This window comes from Pseudorasbora parva, chromosome 8 (genome assembly GCF_024679245.1).
Source record: "Pseudorasbora parva isolate DD20220531a chromosome 8, ASM2467924v1, whole genome shotgun sequence".
Taxonomy (NCBI): Eukaryota; Metazoa; Chordata; class Actinopteri; order Cypriniformes; family Gobionidae; genus Pseudorasbora; species Pseudorasbora parva.
In genome coordinates this window covers 29,262,273-29,284,679 of record NC_090179.1, presented here as the reverse complement: position 1 = coordinate 29,284,679, position 22,407 = coordinate 29,262,273, and the positions used below count along the sequence as shown (strand labels likewise).

Here is a 22,407-nt window from a genome sequence, read left to right as displayed (position 1 = left end):
GTTTGTTAAGTAACGGTAGCTTGCTGCTATTTCATTAGATTGACATTACATAAAGTGAAAAGCCGAAACTAAACTTAACAATAATAGAGATGTAATATAACAATCAATTACCTTGTCAGTGAACATGTTTTCTGCTGGAGATGCCAGATTCGCTGGTTGACAGTGGCAATAATGACAACAACTCCCATGAGCCCACGCACTTTCCCGACGTCATCAAAGTACGTCAGTTGTTATTATTTTGAATGAGTGACCCCTAGTGGCCAAAAGTTGCATACTGCACGTTTAAGTGCTGGAAATAGTAATCAACTGAAAGTCCCTGAAAAGTGCTTGAATTTCACTCTCAAAAGGGATGTACGAACCCTGAAATGAATAATGTAAAAACTGTGACTATTTCTGCCATAATACCACGGTTACAGTTAGTGTTACTACTTTAAATCCATGTTGAATGTTAGTGATTTGTGGACTGAAATGCTTATACAACTTGTTTGTTTATGGCATGATATTTGGTCTGATATCTATAAATAGTAAACAGGGATTTCTGCGCCGAATCTGAATACTTCTCATAGATTTTACAGTGATGTTATTAAAGGGATAGTTCACTTTAAAATGAAAATTCTGTCATCCTTTACTCAGCCTCAAGTTGTTTCAAACCTCTATAACTTTTTTTCTTCAGCTGAACACAAGGGAAGATATTTTGAAGAATGTCAGTTACCAAACAGTTAACTGGAGTCATAGACTTCCATAGTAAGGGGAAAAGATACAATGGAAGTCAATGGCTCCAGTTAACTTTGGTTACTGACATTCTTCAAAATATCTCCCCTTGTGTTCAGCTGAAGAAAGAAATTTATACAGGTTTGAAACAACTTGAGGGTGAGTAAAAGATGACAGAATTTTCATTTTAAAGTGAAATATCCCTTTAATGCTGTGGCCAATTCAAACGCTTTCTCACCAGATCTGTGTGGAGTAAACCTGTTCCCAGCTTGGGCTGCACAATATTGATCCGAGCTGACAAATGCGCTGCGCTTGTATGGAAGCATGGTTTCGTTCCACCTTAGTTTCATTTTCCATTTTATGTTTTTCATATCACCTCTCATATTCACCTCTCACAAAATGTACTTGTCCCAGCAAGAAATAAGTTTGCAAAATGCTATTTAATTTTGTTTTGCCTGCATATGTTTTTTAACTCCCGAACTGATGGTAGCTGCTGACTTGCATTATAAGAAATCCCCAAGGACCACGTTTTCAGCTAAAAATCTTCTTTACTGTTCTACTGCAGAAAAAAAGACACTTTCATTTTGGATGGCCTGAGGATGAGTACATACGTTAACAACAAATTTTCATTTTAGGGTGAACTATCCCTTTAAGAATGCTTGGAATTATGGGACACATTGTACACGCACAATAAAAGCATGCAACAAATGCCACTCCACTGCAATAACCATTGTCAGCATATCATTGAAGGAGGCCGAGTGGAGCCATTTTTGAGCATTATGGTGTTGTCACAATACGGCCGCTGATGTTTTCTTTCCCTTTTTGTCCTAAAGAATCACATTTTTAATTAAAATATTGTTTACTATAACAAATGTGTTGCAGATGACATATGAAGAACATGTCATATTAGCAAACAGTACCAAATTTAAATTTACAAACCTTAAGTACACAAAATGTGTTTAATTTCCACTGAAAGTATGTCAGATGTTGATTCAATAACCAAATCTGACTGATTCAGAGATTTCATTCAGTGAAGGATTTGTAAACTTTTTAGCTTTTTTCATTAAAAGAATATTAAAAGAACTGGAACATAATAAGAGTCACTTGTTCATAAATTAGACTACACTAGTTGCACTGATTCACTAAAAATAATTGGTTCATAAAGAGCCCTTTGTTCATAAATCGGATTACATCATCACAACGTGCTGAAAATTAGGAGATTGGATTCTTCTTGTTTTAGATCTTTTGAATTATAAAGCTGATGATACACAGGGCAACTTTTTGAGCAAAGCTGCTGAAAGATGTTTCTGTGGGGTTTTGTCCCCATTGGGAATGGGCAACACATTTCTCTTTGGATATCCAGATAGAAATGTGTTGCCCATTCTCAATGGCAAAGTGCCCAAGCAACATCTTTCAGCAACATTGACTGGCAACATTGATCAAAAAGCAAAAAGTGGCCCTGTGTATCATCAGCTTAAGATTATGCCACCACAGAAAAGAGATATAGGCTACTGAAAAAAATGGGTGTAGAAACAATTTTTAGTCAGGAACTGCTAGTAAATTTCCCAAATAATTACAAAGAATGGGAAATAGCACTGAATTAAACAAACCAAAATGTTATTCTCTTCAAAATATTAAACATGCTCCAATAATATTTGTTTTATTTACAACTTCAATATATATATATAATTTTTTTTCCAACAGTATATGCACATTGCCACAAACTTACACACACACACACACACACACACACACACACACACACACACACACACACACACACACACACACACACACACACACACACACACACACACACACACACACACACACACAAATAATAATAAAAAATCCCAATCCAAGAAGTTCACAGAGGGCATTTTGTATGTGACTTTAGTGATGCTGAAAGTCATGACACAAAAGCCTCAGACAGAATATTGTTAAAAAACATTTTCAGCACAAAAGTGAGACTTTGAGTTAGAACACTGCACGTGTCCCGTGAGCTGTATCAAGAATCTAGAGAGATGCATATGGCAGCAAATCGCAATTCATACAGACAATATTTGGTTTCTGAAAGGAAGTTTAAAAAAAGCACTTTCATCTCTGGGATAGAACAATTGTCTATCTTAGAATCCTTCTTCCATAAAATTACTAAAGGCAAATAATGAGGATAAAACCAATCACAGAAAGAGGCACCATTCCTGTGCCTCACCATTCCACCATTCCCCCCCAAAACACCAAACTTAAACAGGTTCTTCCAATGAGTCAATGGAAAGAAGCATTGTTTACATCCAAGTGTAGTTGACATCAAATACTTTTGGAAAGTTGACATGTTGTGCGTTGTGATGTGATATACTGCAGGACCTTTTAAAATGAAGTGAAGGTTAATAAAAAGGTGATTAAAAAAAAAAAAAAAAAAAAAAAAAGAAAGGAAAAAAAAAAATTAAGAAAAAAAAAAAAGACACCCTGCACCCAAACTGTTGCCATTTTTTCCACCACATTTCCAAATTTCCCATAGACTTGTTTTAGGGCTCAATATAACCAAATATCAGCCGAGTTCAGCCATACCAATATATGGCTCTGCCACTAAGCACAGCACATTTTCTCAATAGGCAAGCCACAGTCTTTATAATACCAGGAAGAAATGGGTATACTGTGTTGTGAAGCTATAACTACAGGAAACAGACTGTGGATATTCCTGGACTTGACAGAGGGTGAACCATAGGGACTGCCTGAGAAAACAGTTTTAGAGCTCTGAGGATCATAAAAATTCCTCAGGACTAAAGAAAGGTTGACTTTTTTTTACAAAGCAGAAAGAAAACCTTTAATTTCCAAATGCCATTCATTCTCCCAGATCACAATCTATAGACAAAGACACTATGCTGGGGGAAAGGTGAGGTAAGTCAATGAGGTTCTCTCTTGACCCGATACAGAATGCAAAGACATGGCCATAAAGTAGGCCACTGCATCTGAGATGTTTCAAAGTTGACAGGTCAGTAGATGCTTAGGCATTTTAATAGACCTGGAGGAAGCATAATTATTCATAATGTTCTCTGAGAGAAAAGCATCAGATGAGGTGAACAACATCCCAACATAAATGCTGGAGACATTTTCTGCGCATGTGTAGGAAGAACTCCTGACCAGTTTTTGAGAAGACAATTAAGCCTATTCTAAAGGCTCTACAAAAGGTGCCAAATTAATATCTGCAAACCATAAGACAGTTTCCCAAGGGAGACTGAGTGATAGCACAACAGTGCGGCTATTCAAATATGTATGAAGGAGATGAAACATTGGAATCAGTTAACTAAGATTCCTGAATAATTATTATAAGTAAAAGAATAAAAGAATAAAATAAAATAAGTAAAAAGAACTCTAAAATACTTATTTTTGGAAATGGAAAAGCAATGATTGGAGTACAAATCAGGTCACAACAAGGACTAGTTAAAGATCTACTTTTTATGAGCCACAGTACATACAGTGAGGGAAAGTAATAGATTAAATATATAGATGAAAGATCATCATAATCTTTAATCTATACCTACTCAATTATTTTCCAATAACACTGCCTACGCTTTACAATCTACCTAACTGCATTAGTGGGCTTTTTTTCTTTTCTTTTTTCTCCAAAAACGTATATCCAAAAAGAAGAAAAATACACAAGCCTTTTCTAACACGAAGGAACACATTCTGTGACGTTCATGTTAAGGTGATGAAAAAGAAATGAGGAAATGCAAATATCGCCTTGCTCTGGGGAACTCAGTGACAGGGTTGACTCTTTGAAATAGCACAGCAACAGACTGCTAAAGCATTCACAGCCTCTTTGATTTCCCCTTTCCTCGTCCAGTCAGAGTGCTTCCCCTCAGAGGAGAGACAGCTAGATCCATAAAGCTCTGAGTTACTGATGGAAGCCTCCAGGATACACTGTATCCTACAGTAAAACTAATTTCGGTGCACTACTACCCAGAAACATGACATGACCTACTTTGAGTTCCTAGTAAGCTACAGTGTTGGTCTGTCGGTGGTGGCACCCTTACATTCCAGGCAGAGGACTCCAAGGACGACCTGAGTGCAAATGAGATGCCTGACCCTTATAGGTAAGCAGCATAAATAAACATGAATTCCTGAAGACGAGACTTAATTATCTCAGATGGATTCGATGGCCTAGAATCTCAGAGGACCCTCTCTCAGTCAAGCTGACAGGGGAATGCCTGGGCTTCCCATTTAGCATTGACAGTGGGCTACAGGCGACAGGGTTGGGACTGAATCTCCTTTATAATACTGAACTGAACAGTATATTGAATATTTAATGATGGAGGAAATAGGGATGGGCGATATGGAGCAAAAAATATACGATATATATCTCGATATCTTTACAGGAAAAATAACCGCCAAAAACTACAGCAAAAACAAATATGTAACAAACTTTTTTTTTATTGAAGTGCAAAGAGGTAGTCAGTTCATGAAGGAAAAAAGTGATTTTGTGACATTCAAAAAAACTCCCTGATAACATAAATAACAATTTAACTGTAAAATAAAATAAATAATAGGCCTATAGCCATCTTTTCATTCATTTCATGCTTTCAAAAGATGAATTATAACCCTTTGTTATACTTAAACAGTAAGCATTTTGCAGAAAGATGGGGGAATGACAGATATTAATAAACTGATTGTCATAACACCACTTCCTGTTAAATTTGTACCAAAATTCAAACAGTAGGCTAGATGGCGCGCTCTTTACCAAAGCGTGACTGATGCGGATCATGTAGGCTTTTTTCAGTTACAGAACGAAATATGAATGTCAGAAGGTAGGCTATAATATGATGGCAACAGTACAACTTACAGAAGAGCACTGTGTCTCATAGGACACCCGGGATGTCTCGTATTTTCCTCTTGGTTAAAACATGAATAGACCTATTCATCATAATCCCATGATAAAGCTGACAAAATAAAAATAACAAATAATATGCGATCATTTTGACATTTTAACCGAAAACTATGCGATCAGTTAGAAACAAATCATAAACTGAAATGATTGCGACTGCGTCTCGCACCAATAGTGTCAATCACCTGACTGTGGGTGAAACTTGCGTTTTGAACTATGATGAACATTAATATTTCTTTATGAATTTTAGCAAGCAGTTGTGTCAAAAGGAAAATCATGGTCTCTTAACTGATTATTGAATAACGCGCGCGCTTGTCAACTTAATAAATAATCCTCACCTGGTTGCGGACGCCACCGCGTTCAATGAGACAACACGCGAGGGGAAGGGGAACAAAAGCAAGAGGCGGGAGGCGCGAGAGCACAACACAGATAAGGCTAAACAAGCAAAGTGGAGGAATCAGCATGCAATATAAACATTATATCAATATATACGATATGTTAAAATCCATATCGAGTTTAAAAAATATCTCGATATATTTTAAATATCGAGATATCGCCCACCCCTAGGAGAAAAGCCACTGAAAACCTTTAAGGATGAGCACTGGACCTTCAAATTACATAGTAATGAATGAGTACATTATGGATGACTCCAATCCTAAACTTTTAAATAATGACAAAGTAGGAGTATTATTAAAGACAACAGGTCTTCTTCTATTAATTTTTTTTGATAAAGTACGTGTATTTTTATTAGAGATGCACCGGTAGGATGTTTTTGGGGGCTATACCGATTTTAAAGGGGTCATATATTGCCATTTTTATACAGGTTAATGATTCTTTAGTGTCTAAATGAAAACTTTGTAATATACTTTAATTAAAAATTCTCATCAGTATTGTAATACTGTACTTATATGTTGTACTAATTTTACCTGGTCAAAAACAGCTCTGTTTTCACCAAGCCATTTTAGTGTATACTATGTTTCTGTATTGATTCTATAATATAATAATATTTATATTATAAAATTGCAGATACAACGTAAAGTATTTGCATTATTTTGTTTTCCATTATTACTGCTTGTTGTCATCTGTTGACGTTGTACACACAGAATGTGGCGGTTTGTCTGTGTTGTATTTGTTGCCGCTTGCTTCTAACACATACATTGAGGTCAAAATGTTCACTTGCTACCTAATATATAATCTACCCTCTAACAGGTGCCAATTGTGCCATGATAAAGAAATAATTAGTGTTATTTACTATTGTCATAATGTTATGCATGATCGGTAAAACGGTGCATTGCAAAAGTATTCATACCCACTGAACTATTCTACATTTTGACACGTTACAACCACAAACAAAAGTATATTATTGGGATTTTTTTGTGATACCCCAACACAAAGTGACACATAATTGTGGAGTGGATGGAAAATTATAAATGGTGTCCAAACATTTTTACAAAAAAAAAAGTGGCAGCAGTTGGCATACTTTTTCTCGCAACTACTGTACATAAATAAATTAATGGAGCCTGGATATTATTTCAGTATAGCCCATAATACAGTCCCTGACAAAAGTCTTGTCGCTTGTGTACAAATTGACCTAAAGATAAAAAAAAGATTTGAAGAGACTGGAGACATTTTTGACAAGCCCAGGTCAGGCAGACCCCACAAGACAACTGCTCGAGAGGACCGTTTGTTGGCTCGAAAAATCCAAGGCCAGCCCATTTTCCACTGCATTAGAGCTCCACGAGACCTGGTCACCTGAAGTCCCTGTGTCAACCAGAATTGTTTGTCGGATTCTGTCTCGAAATGGCCTCCATGGTCGAATCAGTGCCCAGAAGCCAGCACTAAACAAAAGACAATTGAAAAACCGTGTGGCATTTGCCAAGGCCCACAGCCTGCTAAAAGGATGGACGCAGGAAAAGTGGCAGAAGGTGGATTTTTCAGATGAATCTTCTGTTGAATTACACCACAGTCGCCACAAATATTGCAGGAGACCTACTGGAGCCAGAATGGATCCGAGATTCACCCAGAAAACAGTGAAGTTTGGTTGCGGAAAAATCATGGTCTGGGGTTACATCCAGTATGGGGGTGTGCGAGAGATCTGCAGGGTGGAAGGCAACATCAATAGTCTAAAATACCAAGAAATCTTAGCTACCTCTTATATTCCCAACCATAAAAGAGGCCAAATTCTGCAGCAGGATGGTGCTCCATCGCATACTTCCATCTCCACATCAAAGTTCCTCAAGGCGAAGATGATCAAGATGCTCCAGGATTGGCCAGCCCAGTCACCAAACATGAACATCATTGAGCATATGTTGGGTAGGATGAAAGAGGACGCATGGAAGACGAAACCAAAGAATATTGATTTTTTTATTTTTTATTTTATCCTTTATTTTACCAGGATAGTCCCATTGAGATATAAATCTCTTCTTCCAGGGAGTCCTGGCCAAGATGGCAGCACAGAAAGTTTCACATAAACAACATATAAACAAATAAAAAAAAAATTAAAAAAAAAAAAAAAAAAAAAATTGATGAACTCTGGTAGGCATGCAAGACTGCTTCCTTAGCTATTCCTGATGACTTCATCAATAAATTGTATGAATCCTTGCTAAACCGCATGGATGCAGTCCTTTAAGCTCATGGAAGTCATACAAGATATTACATTTGGGTCTCAAAGCACCACAACTTAATTTGCTGACATATTTTTGTATTTGCAGTAAAGTTGTTCAATTTCTGTATAGGCGACAAAACTTTTGTCTAGCCAAAATTTGACCTTTCTGTCTTGATTAAATGATAAATATTTTTTTTCTGTGAACATTATTTATTTCAGTGCATTAAACATCATTTGGGAGGGTTTTAGCTTTTCATATGAGCTATTTCTAACACCAATTAATTAATTAAAAGTCAGGTTAATATCAGGTATTTCTAGAAAATAGATAAGCGACAAGACTTTTGTCAGGGACTGTACACAGGATGGCTTTAAAGGGATAGTTCACCCCAAAATGAAAATTCTGTCAATAATTACTTTCCAAAAAGTTGTTCGACATCCGTAAGACCGTTCATCCGTTCATCTTCGGAACACAAATGAAGATATTTTTGATGAAATCCGATGGCTCAGAAAGGCCTTCATTGACACCAATGTCATTTCTTCTTTCAAGACCCATAAAAGGCACTAAAGACGTCATTACAAAGCCCATCTCACTACAGTGGTTTTACAATCATTTTACAAGAATAGTTTTTGTGCGCAAAAATGAATAAATAGTGACATATATTAATGGGCCAATTTCAAAACAAAGATTAGAACATTTATAAATCAGCGTATTGATTCAGGATTCGGATCGCCAATATTTTGTGATTTCAGCAGTTTGGCAGTTTAACACGCGAACTGAATCATGAATCAATACGCTGATTTATAACGTTCGCAACGTTGTCGTTATTTAGTTTTTTTGTGCACAAAAACTATTCTTGTTGCTTCATAAAATTATTGGAGAACCACTGTAGTGAGATGGACTTTTTAACGACATCTTTAGTGCCTTTTAGAGAGGAAATTACATTGGTGTCAATGGAGGCCTTTCTGAGCCATCAGATTTCAACAAAAATATCTTCATTTGTGCTCCGAAGATGAAAGGAGGTCTTACGGATGTTGAACGACATTAAGGTAAGAAATTTCGGGGTGAACTAAACCTTCAAGAAAAACTATTACATGACAGAGAACAAGCCATTAATAAAACAAACAATAAAATGTTGATGAGAATGACATTCCCATTTAACACTACTTTATTGTGATGAAGTGATGTCAGCAACATTGGCTATTGGGTAGCATGGCACAAAAAGCTGCAGTAAATGTGCCACCACAGTGTGGATGCAGCTGGAACAATTAGAGTAATTCTACCTCTACTAACGGGCTCGGGGCCAGCTAACTCCCTCTCCCTACCAACACACACACACGTAGTGTTTCCATGTTTTATGGGGACTTTCCATAGGCGTAATGGATTTTATACTGTACAAACCGTATTTTCTATTCCCCCTACACTGCCCCTACCCCTAAACCTACCCATCACAGGAAACATTCTCAAAAAATGTTCCCCCCCCCACCCCCCCCCACCCCACACACACACGATAAAATCACACAATCTTTTAACCCGTCAAAGCTCTCAGCAAGGTGACTCCCAGAAGAACTATTTAGCTTGGGAAACATTATGTCAACAAGATGAAGTGACAAAAATTAATTACCAAAATAACAACTAAATTCCTCTGTAGCTGTTACAGACTTGGCCACAATGTATATTGGCCTGTGGTTTCCTGGTAAGAGAAACAAGGATGCAAATAATGCCTATGCAAAGCAACAGCTATATTCTGCTTATTCATCAAGGTGGGAAAAGATAAGCAATGCTGACACACTTTAACATTGAAAAGCACACTCAGGTGCCAGTATCTGCTCTCAACAGTCAACACCCCGATCATTAGATACAATAAACACACCAGCATTAAGGCCTGTCAGCCTGATTGCCAGGATCCGACTACAATGCCACCCAGTTTAAAAAAAAACCTTCTAAACTGGACGTCATAAACACACAGAAACCTGACACCAAACTTATGGTCAGGTCCCTGGAGCAGTTAGGTGATTATGACTGCCATAAAAATTCAAGAGTACACTGACATAAACATTACATATCCAATCTAAGAGGATGACACTGAAAATATATTCTCATTTACACAATCTTCCTTAGAAACAGATGCACCGCCTTGGTACTGAGAAAGCAAATTTACAATGTAATGTTTATGCCATGTCAGTGATGAATTTACATGTCATTGTGCAGTTAATTTCTGAGGGCAAAGACTTGTCTATTATCAGTAGTGTAGCGATGTATAAAGAACAGTTCGAACAGATGTCACTTCAAACCCAAGCAGCTTTCTGTTGGTAAACGAGAATCTCCTGTCTAGTTTGACCTATTGCGAAATCTGCATCAGTAAATCTTCTTAGAATTCCCTATCCCTATTGGAATTGCTACATTTTGCCAGAGAACAATTGCTGATTAATAGGGAATGCGACTGCACCTTAGTTTCAACTAGGGAAAAGCACAGGCTAATTTAATAAATGTTCCAAATTACTAGTCTAGAATTTTAAACCTCCCCGACTGCCAGAGTTTGTATATGTGATACATTTGAAACAGACTACTTAAAGGGTTAGTTCACCCAAAAATGAAGTTTATGTCACTAAAGGCTCTGACCCTGATGTTGTTCCACACCCCTAAGACCTCCTTTCATCTTTGGAACACAGTTTAAGATATTTTATATTTAGTCAGAGAGCGTATCCAAGTGTATGCACACTATACTGTCTATGTCCAGAAAGGGAATAAAAACATCATCAAAGTAGTTCATATGTGACATCAGTTATTTAATTAGAATCTCTTGAAGCATCAAAAATACATTTTGGTCCAAAAATAACAAAAACTACGACTTAATTGAGCATGTCTTCTCCTCCGCGTTTGTTTTCAATTCTCAAATAAAGATTCAATGGTTATGAAACAGCGTATTGATTCATAATTCGGATCGCGTGTCAAACTGCTGAAATCACGTGATATTGGCGATCCGAATGAATCAATACGCTGATGCACAAATTTCTCACTTTTGCTCACGTTCCTGCGGTTACTCCTCTTTGTGATGTATAGGTTGTCAACCCTAGCCTAGAAATCTAGACGCACCCTAGCGGCAGCAAATTTTATTTGCCCGCAAGTGTCGTCTAGGCACTCTCAATACCCTTCTGAGCTGTATTCCTCACAATCTGGACGGCCCAATCACATCATGTATAGAGTCGGCGGGCAGGGCCATAATGACGTCGGCCAAGTTGCGTTTGCGTGCTTCTAGTTAACACAGAAACTGGCGAACGGCGGCGGTCTTTCGAATCAGCTTTGACCGCAACTCTGGAAGACTTGGAGTTAAGCTTTTCTCTGAGAAAAGAACAAAGAGCGGGAAGATGTGTTCGTAGTTTAGCCGACCGGATACGGCCAATGTTTAATCAGTCAGCGAGCTCTGCTTCACCTTCGTTGCTCTGGTTGGTGTAGCGCTATCCTATCGCGTGCAGAGGGAGTTTGAAAGACAACCGTTTATCCCGCCCCTCGGATTGAGCCCCGTCTATGGTGAGTTTCCAGACAAAACATCTTGATGTGGGTCTGGCTTGTCAGGCTATGTCAACCCTAGCTTAGGTTATTAGAGAAATGGAGCCTAATTTCGCCAAAGATTTTTTTAAAGCAAACTACTTCACTGTAGCTAATGATGATAACATTGTGCTTAACACTGAGAATTTGAATTTGTGACGATCAGTTGTGGGTGGATGATTTGTTTTTAACAGCAGATTCGGTGACGTTAGAGCTGATCCACGCATCTCTAGTATGCCCATCTCTACTCTTGTTGTTATTTCAAGTTTCCTTCCTGTCCAATCTTTTTTGCTTCTTACAAAAGCCACAAAGCCTTCAGAAGACAGTAAAGGCTTATGCCATGCCTGAGCTGAAGCTGGAACTTGAAAGTTAAGTTGCAACACATAAATGCAATGTTTAGACATTATTGTTATTTATATTAGGCTACTATTATTTCGGTTTATTGGATACGTTTAGTTTTAAATTGTATATGTTTAACTTTTTAAAGTAATTTAAAATATATTTTTATATTTGTATATGATAATATAATATAGCTATTGAAATGAAGTTTACTGCATTAAAATGGTTTAGTTTCAGTTTTTAATGTATGCAATTTCAGCAATAAAACAACATTCTAAAAAGAAAACAAATTAGATTTTTAAGATTCCTGTCTTATTTTCGCTTATATATTTAGTATTGCTCTTTAATAAAGAAAAAAGTAATTATCCAAATACTGGATTAATCGATGAAATAATTGGTAGAATGCTCGATTTCTAAAAGACTCGATAGCTGCAGCCCTAATATATTTTGTTCAGTTGAGTTCTTACAATATCGCAAATGTTTTCAACTATTTGTAAATTGTAGGGCAGTGCGATATTGAAGAACAATGAGACATGCAATATCTTACGATATTGTATATGCGATATGATATTGATATTAGTGTGTAAATTGGTTTAAATTAACCGTTAACCGAGGCCCTTAGCGGTTAATACTCGGTTAACCATAGTATGCGTCAGGGTTATTATTTTTAGTTTATTAATTTGACGACCGCCATCTCCGTATAGTTAACGCGCCTATAGAGAGAAATGCACATCATGGATTACATAATCAGAGAGTAGCCTATTTCTTTTCGTTTTAAATTGTTAAAAGACATTTCAAGCTTTCTTTAGATATATTTCATGTCTCTGAGGCCTACGCTGAGTTTCGTTAAATTAGGATGAGATGTGCTCCAGTTCACGAGCAATGCAAGTAGCCGCGAGGGCGCCTGCATGATTAGGGCATTAGTAAAATATGCAGCCGAGAATGATTCACACAGCGTTTGACTCGTGCGGCTGAGTTACTCCTGGCAGAGAGTTCAAGCATCTGTGGACTCGTTCCTTCAGCTCTGGCCATCTTGCTTTCAGTCCGCGATTAGCTTTTTTTGTTTTCTTCATTACAGTTAAAGTAACCTCTGCTTTCCTCTAGTCCCTCACAAGTTTCTCACTTCAAACTTTCTTTCTTCTGATCCGTTATGCACAGCGCGCGCGGCTCCCGCTCTGCTTCTGCCCTAATGCGACTTATAGTCCAGTGCGACTTGTTATTTTCCTCTTCATGACGCATTTTTTGACTGATGCGACTTATTCTCCGGAGCGACTTATAGCCTGAGAAATGCGGTAAGCATTGCATTGCAATACTTGCATTTTGCCCCGTCATTCTCAATTTTAAAGTGCTCCCACGCTGTATTTTTCTTTGTCAGCTTCATGTTAGAAAGCTGGTCATGACTTCTTGTGGACGTTACAAATGTCTGAGAGCGCTCTGGCGGTCTCTAGTGGTGCAAAAATATATTACAACTAAATTCAAAGCACGTCATTGACGCCAATTAACCGAGCAAAATGTTTCACTCGGTTACGCAATTTTTAACGGTTAATCGGTTAACCATGGACACCCCTAAATTATATTAAACCAATTTAAGCTGCATTACCTCATACTCATGACCGCAAAGAGGAAATGACGCCGGTGATTGTGTTCAGTGACTCCCGTCATAATAAAAGTCCCAGTGCTGGAGCAATTGTTGTGCAACACACAGCTTGTGTGTTGCGCAACAATTGCTCCAGCGACCTTGCTCAGCTCCTTCAACATTGGGTCTTGCTCTTCTTCATACTACAGTAAAGTTAATAACCGCATCCATGAAGAGGATTTCTGCCTGAGTCCTATCCTGATTCTTTTCCACCGGCTGTGGGGTGAAGACCACATCCCAAGTCCCAAGATTCTGAGCTCAAACTTGGCATCATCAAACTATGCCTTTGTTTTGAACAGACACCCTCTAGAAGACGGAAAAATTACATAGTGCAACTTTAAGCAACGATAGCCATTGTAGACATAATCATTTAAATCAACTGAATCAATAGGCAGCGCAGGACCAATCGAATTTAAACAATTTTCCTCATATAAAAGTTAGTCCACATAAGTCAGCACGTTAAGGTATTGTTGTCCATTACCACGGCAACAACTTGCGTGTCAGGGTTTGAACGCACTTTGGCAAAAATCACATGAAAAGCTTGACATGTACTGACAACTATACAATATTAAAGCATATTCTCTTCGTTAGAATGTGGATATAGCAACTGTTCAAGTGTAAAGTAAGTTTCCACTCCAAATATCCACTTTTAAAAATTATTAATATGATGAATGATGAAAAAATTATTAATATGATGATAATTTAAACGTAGCCTTTGAAAAATTATAAAATAAAAAATACTAGTCTTTACATTTAATGTCAACCTGCAGCATTATCATTTAATCGACAAGTCAAATAGTCTTGCACATCCCTAGTTTTTCAACAAATGCGAATACAGCATAAAATAAAGAGCAATGATGGTAATAGGGCTGTGCAATTAACTGAAATCATGTGCGATTGCTAAAACGCAGAAAGCAAGCCTAAATCTAGGGTGAAAACCTGGAAGGTAAATTCAGAGCAGATAATTATTTGGACCAAAAAAAACAACAACATCAACATCAACAACAACATTCATGGTTTTGGATACAGGAGAGATGCAGGAAAACGGTTAAAAACATGAGAAAGGTCTATAAATGCCTATTTTTATAAGTTTAACTTGAGCACTGTGTAGAATGCTGTGTCATGTGTGAGATGCTGCAAAAGACTGCAATGGTTAAAGATGTCCCTCCAGCCATTCACAAAGGAAAACAATGGCACATTCTGAACTACGTGAAAAAAATCAATAATACTGGCATTTGCAAACTGCACAACATTCAGAAAGAGTTCAAAAATCCATTAAGAAATAACCAACTATGCCACGTATCATTTATACAAAGATAAGGAGCCAGCAAATGTCATTAAAAAGCGAGCTTCCAAATAAATACAGACACGTATGTGTGGAAGGAAAGACTGCTTCAAAATTGTGATTAAAATCAAAATCGCAATATTGATTAAAGAAATTGATACTTTTTTGTAATATTGCACCGCTCTAGATGTTAACTGGCATTGACCCTTCAATATTCAGATTCAGGGTTTTTGATAACCAATTCTCAAAATCCTTGGTTCCCACCAGAATTGAGTGGATAATTACCCCCAAAATTAAATCTACTGACCATCATGTCATTCCAAAGCTGTATGACTTTCAAATGCAAAACCCAAAGGAAGATATTTTTGCAGAATGTGCCCATTAAATTCCACAGTATAGACTAATTAAATAAATGTTTAAAAAAAGTTTTACTTTTTTGAACTATATTTTATGTTTCACACAAGAAAAGAAAGCCATGCTAGTTTGAAACAACATGAGGGTGAGTAAATTATGACAGATGTTCAGTTTTGGGTGAACTATCCATTTAAATATTTGTTTACATCCTTGGTGAGAACACACTTTACAGCATATAGGATCTGTCATTAACATTTCGTAAATCACTAAGGCTTGATTATTCAATGAATTTATTATTCACCTCCCTAAAAAAAATCCCCCTCAAGTAACACCAAATATCATAATAACTCAAGGTAAATAAGCGGAAAATACATTGGTTAGTTATAAGAGTGAGAAAAAAAATCAGATTTCAATGTGTCAGGGAAAGCACTTCCACTGTCTGCTTAGGAAGAGAGAGCTGATAAAGTGCGATAGGGTACATGATAAATAGCACTGGGATGTTGAGAAATGTTGACAGATTAGTGAAATCTGTTTGTCAGTGTGGACGCTCCTGCACCACCCAGATTAGTTACACTTCCAGTCGGCTTCTAGTTAGATATTGGCTTTGTCAAAACCTAGTGAGATGTCCACTCTCAGGCGATTTAGGCCAACTTGACTGTTTGGATGATGCAGAAAAATCTAAGTGGACAGCTCACTATGTTTAGGGACACAACCACTGACAACAACATTAGACCAGTAAAACAAAGACATGTCCAAACAGCCCCACCTTCATCTCGCAAGCGTTTTACAACAGCAACATCCCATAACAGCTCTGTGAAATGACAGGCTGAGGCTTGTTAGCTCGCATAAAGAGTTAATATGAGGGCTTAACTAGCTGGCTAACGCTGCTAACGCTAGCTTAGCGCTGCCGCGTAACTGACTGACCGCCGTTAATCGCTGAAGCTCAAACCTCTTACCTCTTTTAACGGCCTCGTCATACGAAAGGAAGCCTATCCGTGACTCTTTGGCGCCCATGGTGCCCTCATTTCATGGCAATGGCAGAAATGTGCAGAGTGTGACCGGTGCCTGTTGCCTTGTTTTCGGTTGTTTTGTTTTTTCTCTCTCTCTCTCTCTCTCTCTCTCTCTCTCTCTCTCTCTCTCTCTCTCTCTCTCTCTCTCTCTCTCTCTCTCTCTCTCTCTCGGTATGGTGTTCCTATCCTATCAAGTTTTGCGTTATCAACGAGTGACGCGTCTGAAGCGACGACGCCTCCATACTTGATCACGTGACATTTGTCCAACTAAAACGCAGGGGGCGTATGAGCGTCAGCTTCGCGCAAGGAACGCACCCTGGGAACGCATCGCTGACGGAAGCTTGGCTGTCGAGTCGTCGACATTAATATCCGTGGATGATATTAGACATATTAGCGTGGTTGCGAGGAGCCAGTTTAACCAATTTGCACCGTGTTGCATCTATGGTTGCATCAGCACAATAGCACACTTTTCTTTACTTTGCCAGGACATAGTGCATATGGCAATAAAATGGTTAATAATGAAAGGATGATTTTGATCCCAATAAAAGGCTTTTTTCCCCTTGGTGGTGATTTAATATCTTTGTACACCGTGTGGGGGCAGCACATTTTTATTAATTTTAATCACCCACCGTGACCCATCAAAAATGTTTAAAATTTGTTATTGGTTAGTATGCAATTTGATAATTTATGTATGTGCTTTTGTCATTTTTATTGTTTTTATTTTAATTATTTCAGTTTTATTTTTTTGTCACTTAGTAATTAAACTTCAACCTATTTTATTTCAGCTGCCTAGACAACATTTCTAATTTTCGTTAAAGTTTGTTAAGTTTGTATGCAATATTTATATTTTGTTTAATCTCAGCTTTACTTCAATTAACGAAACCACTTTTACTCATATTTTAAGGAAAGTAGCGTATAATATATATATACAAAATCAGATCTGACAAAATTTTGCAAATCAGTGCACATGCATTTGTTGCTGACCCTATGGTGCTGACCTTTCATTCAAGTCATTGATTAAAATAGGCTTACAAAATTTTTAAATTGATATCGAATTAAAATGCTCTTTTTGTGAAGGCTACACAGAAACAATTTCTCATTCGTTTTGGTCGTGTCAATATACCCAGCATTTTTGGAATAATGTAAAGGCTTTCATTGCTGAAAACATTTTCTTTATCTTATAAACATGTGCTTTTAATTTGTTTATTATATTAAAGAGCACTCTTTAAAGGATGTACATTTTATTATAATTTTTATTTAATTTGTATGTAAATTTCCCATTCATAAATGCAAGTTTACAAAATGCAAACCTCTTTTTATAGTCTTTAAAAAATAAACTAAAATGTATGTGATGTCAAAATCTAAAAATAGTAAAGCAGTAAAAACGATTAATATATGCTCCTCCTTGAACATTTTCCCAGAAAGGGAAAATATTTAGTGGTGCTTACATGTAGAATATATTTTTAATCTTAACATTGAGTCATAATACAAACGCAATGATATGTATAATATATATGTTGGCTATATGTAAACTAATGATTATGTACCCTTTCTTTTTTATTTTGTTTTATATTATTATATTATATTGTTATTTTATGTTGAGGCATGTGAAATGGGTCTTGTTATACAATGATATAGAACTTTGTAAATGCTTTTTGTTGATAATAAAGCATATTAATAAAATAAAAATAAAAACAGCTAGGGGGGCGCTTATCCTTTAGCGCCCCCCTATGGCATACCGTAGTTTCAACACGAATGACGCTTGTCATAAACCGGAAGAGACACAAATGTGACACATGGAGAGAAGGTGGACTCTTTTGCATTGATAAACATGTTAATGTAAAGGTCCTATTCAAGTAGATTACAATTTACTATAAGGTGCACTTCGCACACGAAGTCATGTAACCTAAATAATAAACTAGTTATTTCCTACACAGACGGTTATAGACACGCGGCGGCTGCAGCAGCAGTAGCAGAGAGGACCACTTGTGATATGGGATTTCATGTCTGTCTGTATGTGCCCAATGTAATTGGTGAGTGGTTAGCTATTATGTGACTTCTATCAATTTATTCCAGCGGCAGCATTCATTTAATCAAAAATATTAATTATACATTTAATAACATTTGTAAAGGATGGTACATATGTGATGTGAGTGTTTCTTTTTATAGGTTATATCCGGATTCTTCTTGTTCTCATTTCCTGGATTCTGTATATTTACCCAGAGATCTTTATACCCTTGTATGTGTTATCAATAATATTGGATGGTAGGTATTTACATTAAAACTAGGAAAATTATATGCACTCTTAAAAATAAAGTTTTCATTATTGTTATCTGGTTTCATGAAGAACCTTTAGCATCATGGAATCTTTTATTCCACAAATGTTAGTAAAAATGGTTCCCCAAATAGCTATATGGCACAACTATGAAACTTCTAACAGCGTCTTGTCTTCGTGCATCTTAAATCCTTTTAGTTGTATTTTTGTAGCACTTTATTTTAATCCTAGTCCCCATGTACATACTATGTACCTATTATTGTAATTGTGTAATAACTGGGTACTAAACCTGAATCTACCCCTAGAATCTACCCCTGAACCTAACCTTAAAGGGTTAATTCACCCAGAAATGAAAATTCTGCCATTAATTCTTCACCCTTATGTCATTCCAAACCTGTAAGACCTTCTTTCATATTCGGAACATAAATTAAGATATTTTTAAGGAAATCCAAGAGGTTTTTGAACCACACATAGACAGCAACGCCATTGCAACTTTCAAGGCCCAGAAAGGTAGTAAAGACATCATTAAAATTGTTCATGTGTGACTACAGTGGTTCAAATGACTGTTATGAAGCAACAAGAATGCTTTTTGTTTTCAGATTGTTGAATAAAGTGGTTATTTTTGGGGCATTTTAGGCACATGGACTATTTTAACCATATGCGTAATTTCCGGGTGGGATGGGTGTGACATGTCCCCACCACTTTTTGAAACATTGAAACATCTTGTTGCACAGATGAACCTAACTAATACAAATAAAACATCTCTGGTTAACTAGAAGAGCATAATTTCATTAGTTTGTTATATAAGAGGAGAAGCTCGTTGCGGCTGTTATCAGTGGCGCGTGCATGTGCAGTCTACACACAGACGAGCGCTTTAATCGCTTGACGGCGTTGCAGAGACTTTCTATTTGTTCCAGTGAAATCATGAAATAAAATGCATAAAAAACCTGTCCCTGCTCTTGATATACAACAACTGATGATATTCGGTATAGATGCAAGAATTAAACATGAGGTTTATATTAAGAAATATAATATTGAACTGATTACTGGACCTCTTAATACCCCCCCCCCCCCATGTCCCACCCAATTTTTTAAACAGTTACGCCACTGATTTTAACAATGTTTTACTACCTTTCTGGGTCTTGAAAGTTGCAAGGACGTTGCTGTGGTTCAGAAACCTCTCAGGTTTCATCAAAAAAAAATTGTTACAAGTTTCTTACAAGTTTTACATGAGGGTGAGTAATTTTATTTTTATTTTTGGGTGAACTAACCCATGTTACCCTGTGGTGCACGTACTGTAAAATGAAGTGCAACTGCAACCAACCTAAATCCTTGTTTAACCTATATCCTTTTATTTGTATTTTATGCTACATAAGTGGAGCTTTACTTCCCTTATTTACATATTATTTTATAATTTATTCTGTTGAAAATATATACATGCAAAGTGTAACATGCATTAGTAGTTCTTACTCTGGATGAAAACCATGAACTTCTCTTGCCCTTTGTCCTCAGTTTGACAAATGTCACTGCTGGGTAAACCATTGGCAAACACAACTTGTTCAGTTATTGGTTTAGGTATATTTTTAACAAATGTTAGTATTTACATTTATTGATTTAGTGTTTTATCTTTGTGTCAGGGGTGGATGGCTGGGCGGCACGTCAGCTGCAGCAGACCTCCAGGTTCGGTGCGTGGCTGGATGTGGTCATTGACAACGTAGGACGTAGCATGCTATGGAACATGCTTTATGATGTAAGTTTAGCCAGTACTTTTTTGTCCCAAACATATTTTTATTAGAAATGTTCACTTTCTACTCTGTGCTTGTGAAGTGGGGCTGGCTGGTGTCTTCAGTAGAGTGGTGTGTATTTGTGTGCAACCACAATGCCAGAGGTGCCCAGTGGAAGAACACTTTCACGGAGAGCCCAAATTGGGTGCAGGCAGTGATGGCAAAAGGTATGACGATAGAGAGAGGAAGAAGGTATTCTTTTTTCTTTTCAAACATTGCGATTTTTGAAAGCATAGAAATGAACAGTGTTATTCTTCACACAGGCTTCAAGACACCTTTGGGAATTCTGACAATAGCAGGTCTCCATGTTTTGCCCGTGTGGCTGTATGGCTACCAGCATGAAGTGCTGTCTCAGGCTCTCTATGCCCCAAACTGGCTACAGATTCTGGGGATTCTGGTGCTGGCAGCAGGACGTTTGCTGGGCTTTGCAGTTGAGGTAGGGAGCTTTACCCAGTGTTATCATAAATTATGGCAGCAATATTAATGTTTTTACTGTCACAATAGAGGCATTTGTGTGTAAACAGTACTGTTCATGTGTCATTTTGCAGATGTGGTGCATCGTAACCCATTTGAAATTCTTATTGTTAGATGAAGAGGACGAAAAGAAGAACTAGGGATGTCTAAATTACATTTAGAATGTTGTCAGTGTTTAATATTGAATTACTGCTCTTATGGAAAATGTAAATCGGTTTACCAGGGAGTAATGTTGCAGCAGGGATCTATTTATTCCTTATAAAGTGATAAATATTTATGCCAGTCTTTAAATGTACAAGTGTTTAGGAAAGGAAGCTCTTTGCACTATAATAGTTACATTGTTTCTAATATAAAAATTGCACATAATATATTTATTTAGAATTTACCGTTTGGGGCAGTAAATATAGCATTCCTGTCATTCAAACAGTAAAGCTTGGTGCTTGCAAAGGCAAGGTCATAGTTCGCTTCTCAGGAAATGCATGAGCTGATAAAATGTACATCCAGAATGCAGTGAAAGCTGCTTTGAAAATAATCTGTCAAATGCATAAATGCAAAAAAATTAATATTTTTTAGTAATATAATATACACTACCTTTCAAAAGTTTGGGGTTAGTAAGTGTTTTTTTTTGTAATGTCATTTATGTACACCATTGCAATTTGATCAAAAATACAGTAAACTGGTAATATTATGTGAAATATTGTTATAATTCAAAATAACTGTTTTCTAGTTTCATTTAAAATGTAATTTATTCCTTTGATGGTAAAGCTGAATTTTCTGCAACAATACCCGAGTCTTCATTGTCAAGATTATTCTAATCATTATTTGCTGCTCACGAAAAATGTATTATTATTATAAATGTTGAAAATATTGTGCTGCTCAATATTTTAAGGGAACTGTGATTCTTTGATAAATGGAGAATTCAAAAGTATAACATTTCTTTGAAAAAGATGTTAGAACAATGTAAGTCTTTACTGTCATTGATCAATTTAATGTTTCTTTGCAGAATACAAGTATTCTGTATAAGGAATACTTTAAAAAAGAAGAGGAAAAGTACCAATTATAATTATAATTTTGACCTTCTTTGTAATGTATCAACAATGTGGCCAGGTTTCACAGACAGGGCTTAGATTAAGCATTAGTACAATTAGGACAATTAGTTGCTTTATAAATGTGCCTTAGAAAAAAAACATTACTGGTGTGAATCTTGAGATAAAACGATGAGACTGACATATTTTGTTATCTGCCAGTGCAAGTTGCTTTCAGTTAAAACATCTAAAACATGTATTTTAGTCAGGGACTAGTTTGAGCCTCGTCTGTGAAACCGGGGGTATATCTTATATATGCTTTAAGCTTGCCTGGACTACTATCTGTTCTGTTGAAATGTTTAATAAAAATGTTTAAAAAAAACATACTTCTCATAAAATCTTTCGCCACGTTTTAGGACGGATACAGTCATTTGGAAGCGATTTCCTAAATGAAAGACCTGTTCATTCATTTTCATGACT

At 36.8% G+C, this 22,407-nt stretch overlaps 2 protein-coding genes across 3 annotated transcripts in view; one reads left to right on the top strand and one right to left on the bottom strand.

The window, feature by feature from the left end:
• Positions 1-16,500, bottom strand: part of usp32 (ubiquitin specific peptidase 32) — a 67,638-nt gene extending 51,138 nt beyond the window's left edge. For both annotated transcript variants that reach the window (XM_067450687.1, XM_067450688.1), the window contains exon 1: positions 16,316-16,500. In XM_067450687.1, the coding sequence (XP_067306788.1) occupies positions 16,316-16,373 (58 nt within the window). In that variant the 5' untranslated portion in view covers positions 16,374-16,500. The remainder of the gene's footprint in view (positions 1-16,315) is intronic.
• A 1,647-nt stretch (positions 16,501-18,147) lies between these two features.
• Positions 18,148-22,321, top strand: si:ch1073-145m9.1 (uncharacterized). The gene is made up of 7 exons (XM_067450686.1): positions 18,148-18,176; positions 18,307-18,402; positions 18,539-18,634; positions 20,282-20,394; positions 20,472-20,595; positions 20,692-20,864; positions 20,977-22,321. The coding sequence occupies exons 2-7, from the start codon at positions 18,363-18,365 to the stop codon at positions 21,040-21,042; spliced, it is 612 nt and encodes a 203-aa protein (XP_067306787.1). The 5' UTR covers positions 18,148-18,176; positions 18,307-18,362; the 3' UTR covers positions 21,043-22,321.
• The last annotated feature ends 86 nt before the right edge of the window (positions 22,322-22,407 follow it).

Coding starts and splice junctions, on each gene's coding strand:
- si:ch1073-145m9.1 (XM_067450686.1), top strand. CDS start 18,363: ATGGGATTTCATGTCTGTCTGTATGTGCCCAATGTAATTG. Junction 18,403..18,538: donor GTATGTGCCCAATGTAATTG/GTGAGTGGTTAG, acceptor TTCTTTTTATAG/GTTATATCCGGATTCTTCTT. Junction 18,635..20,281: donor GTTATCAATAATATTGGATG/GTAGGTATTTAC, acceptor TCTTTGTGTCAG/GGGTGGATGGCTGGGCGGCA.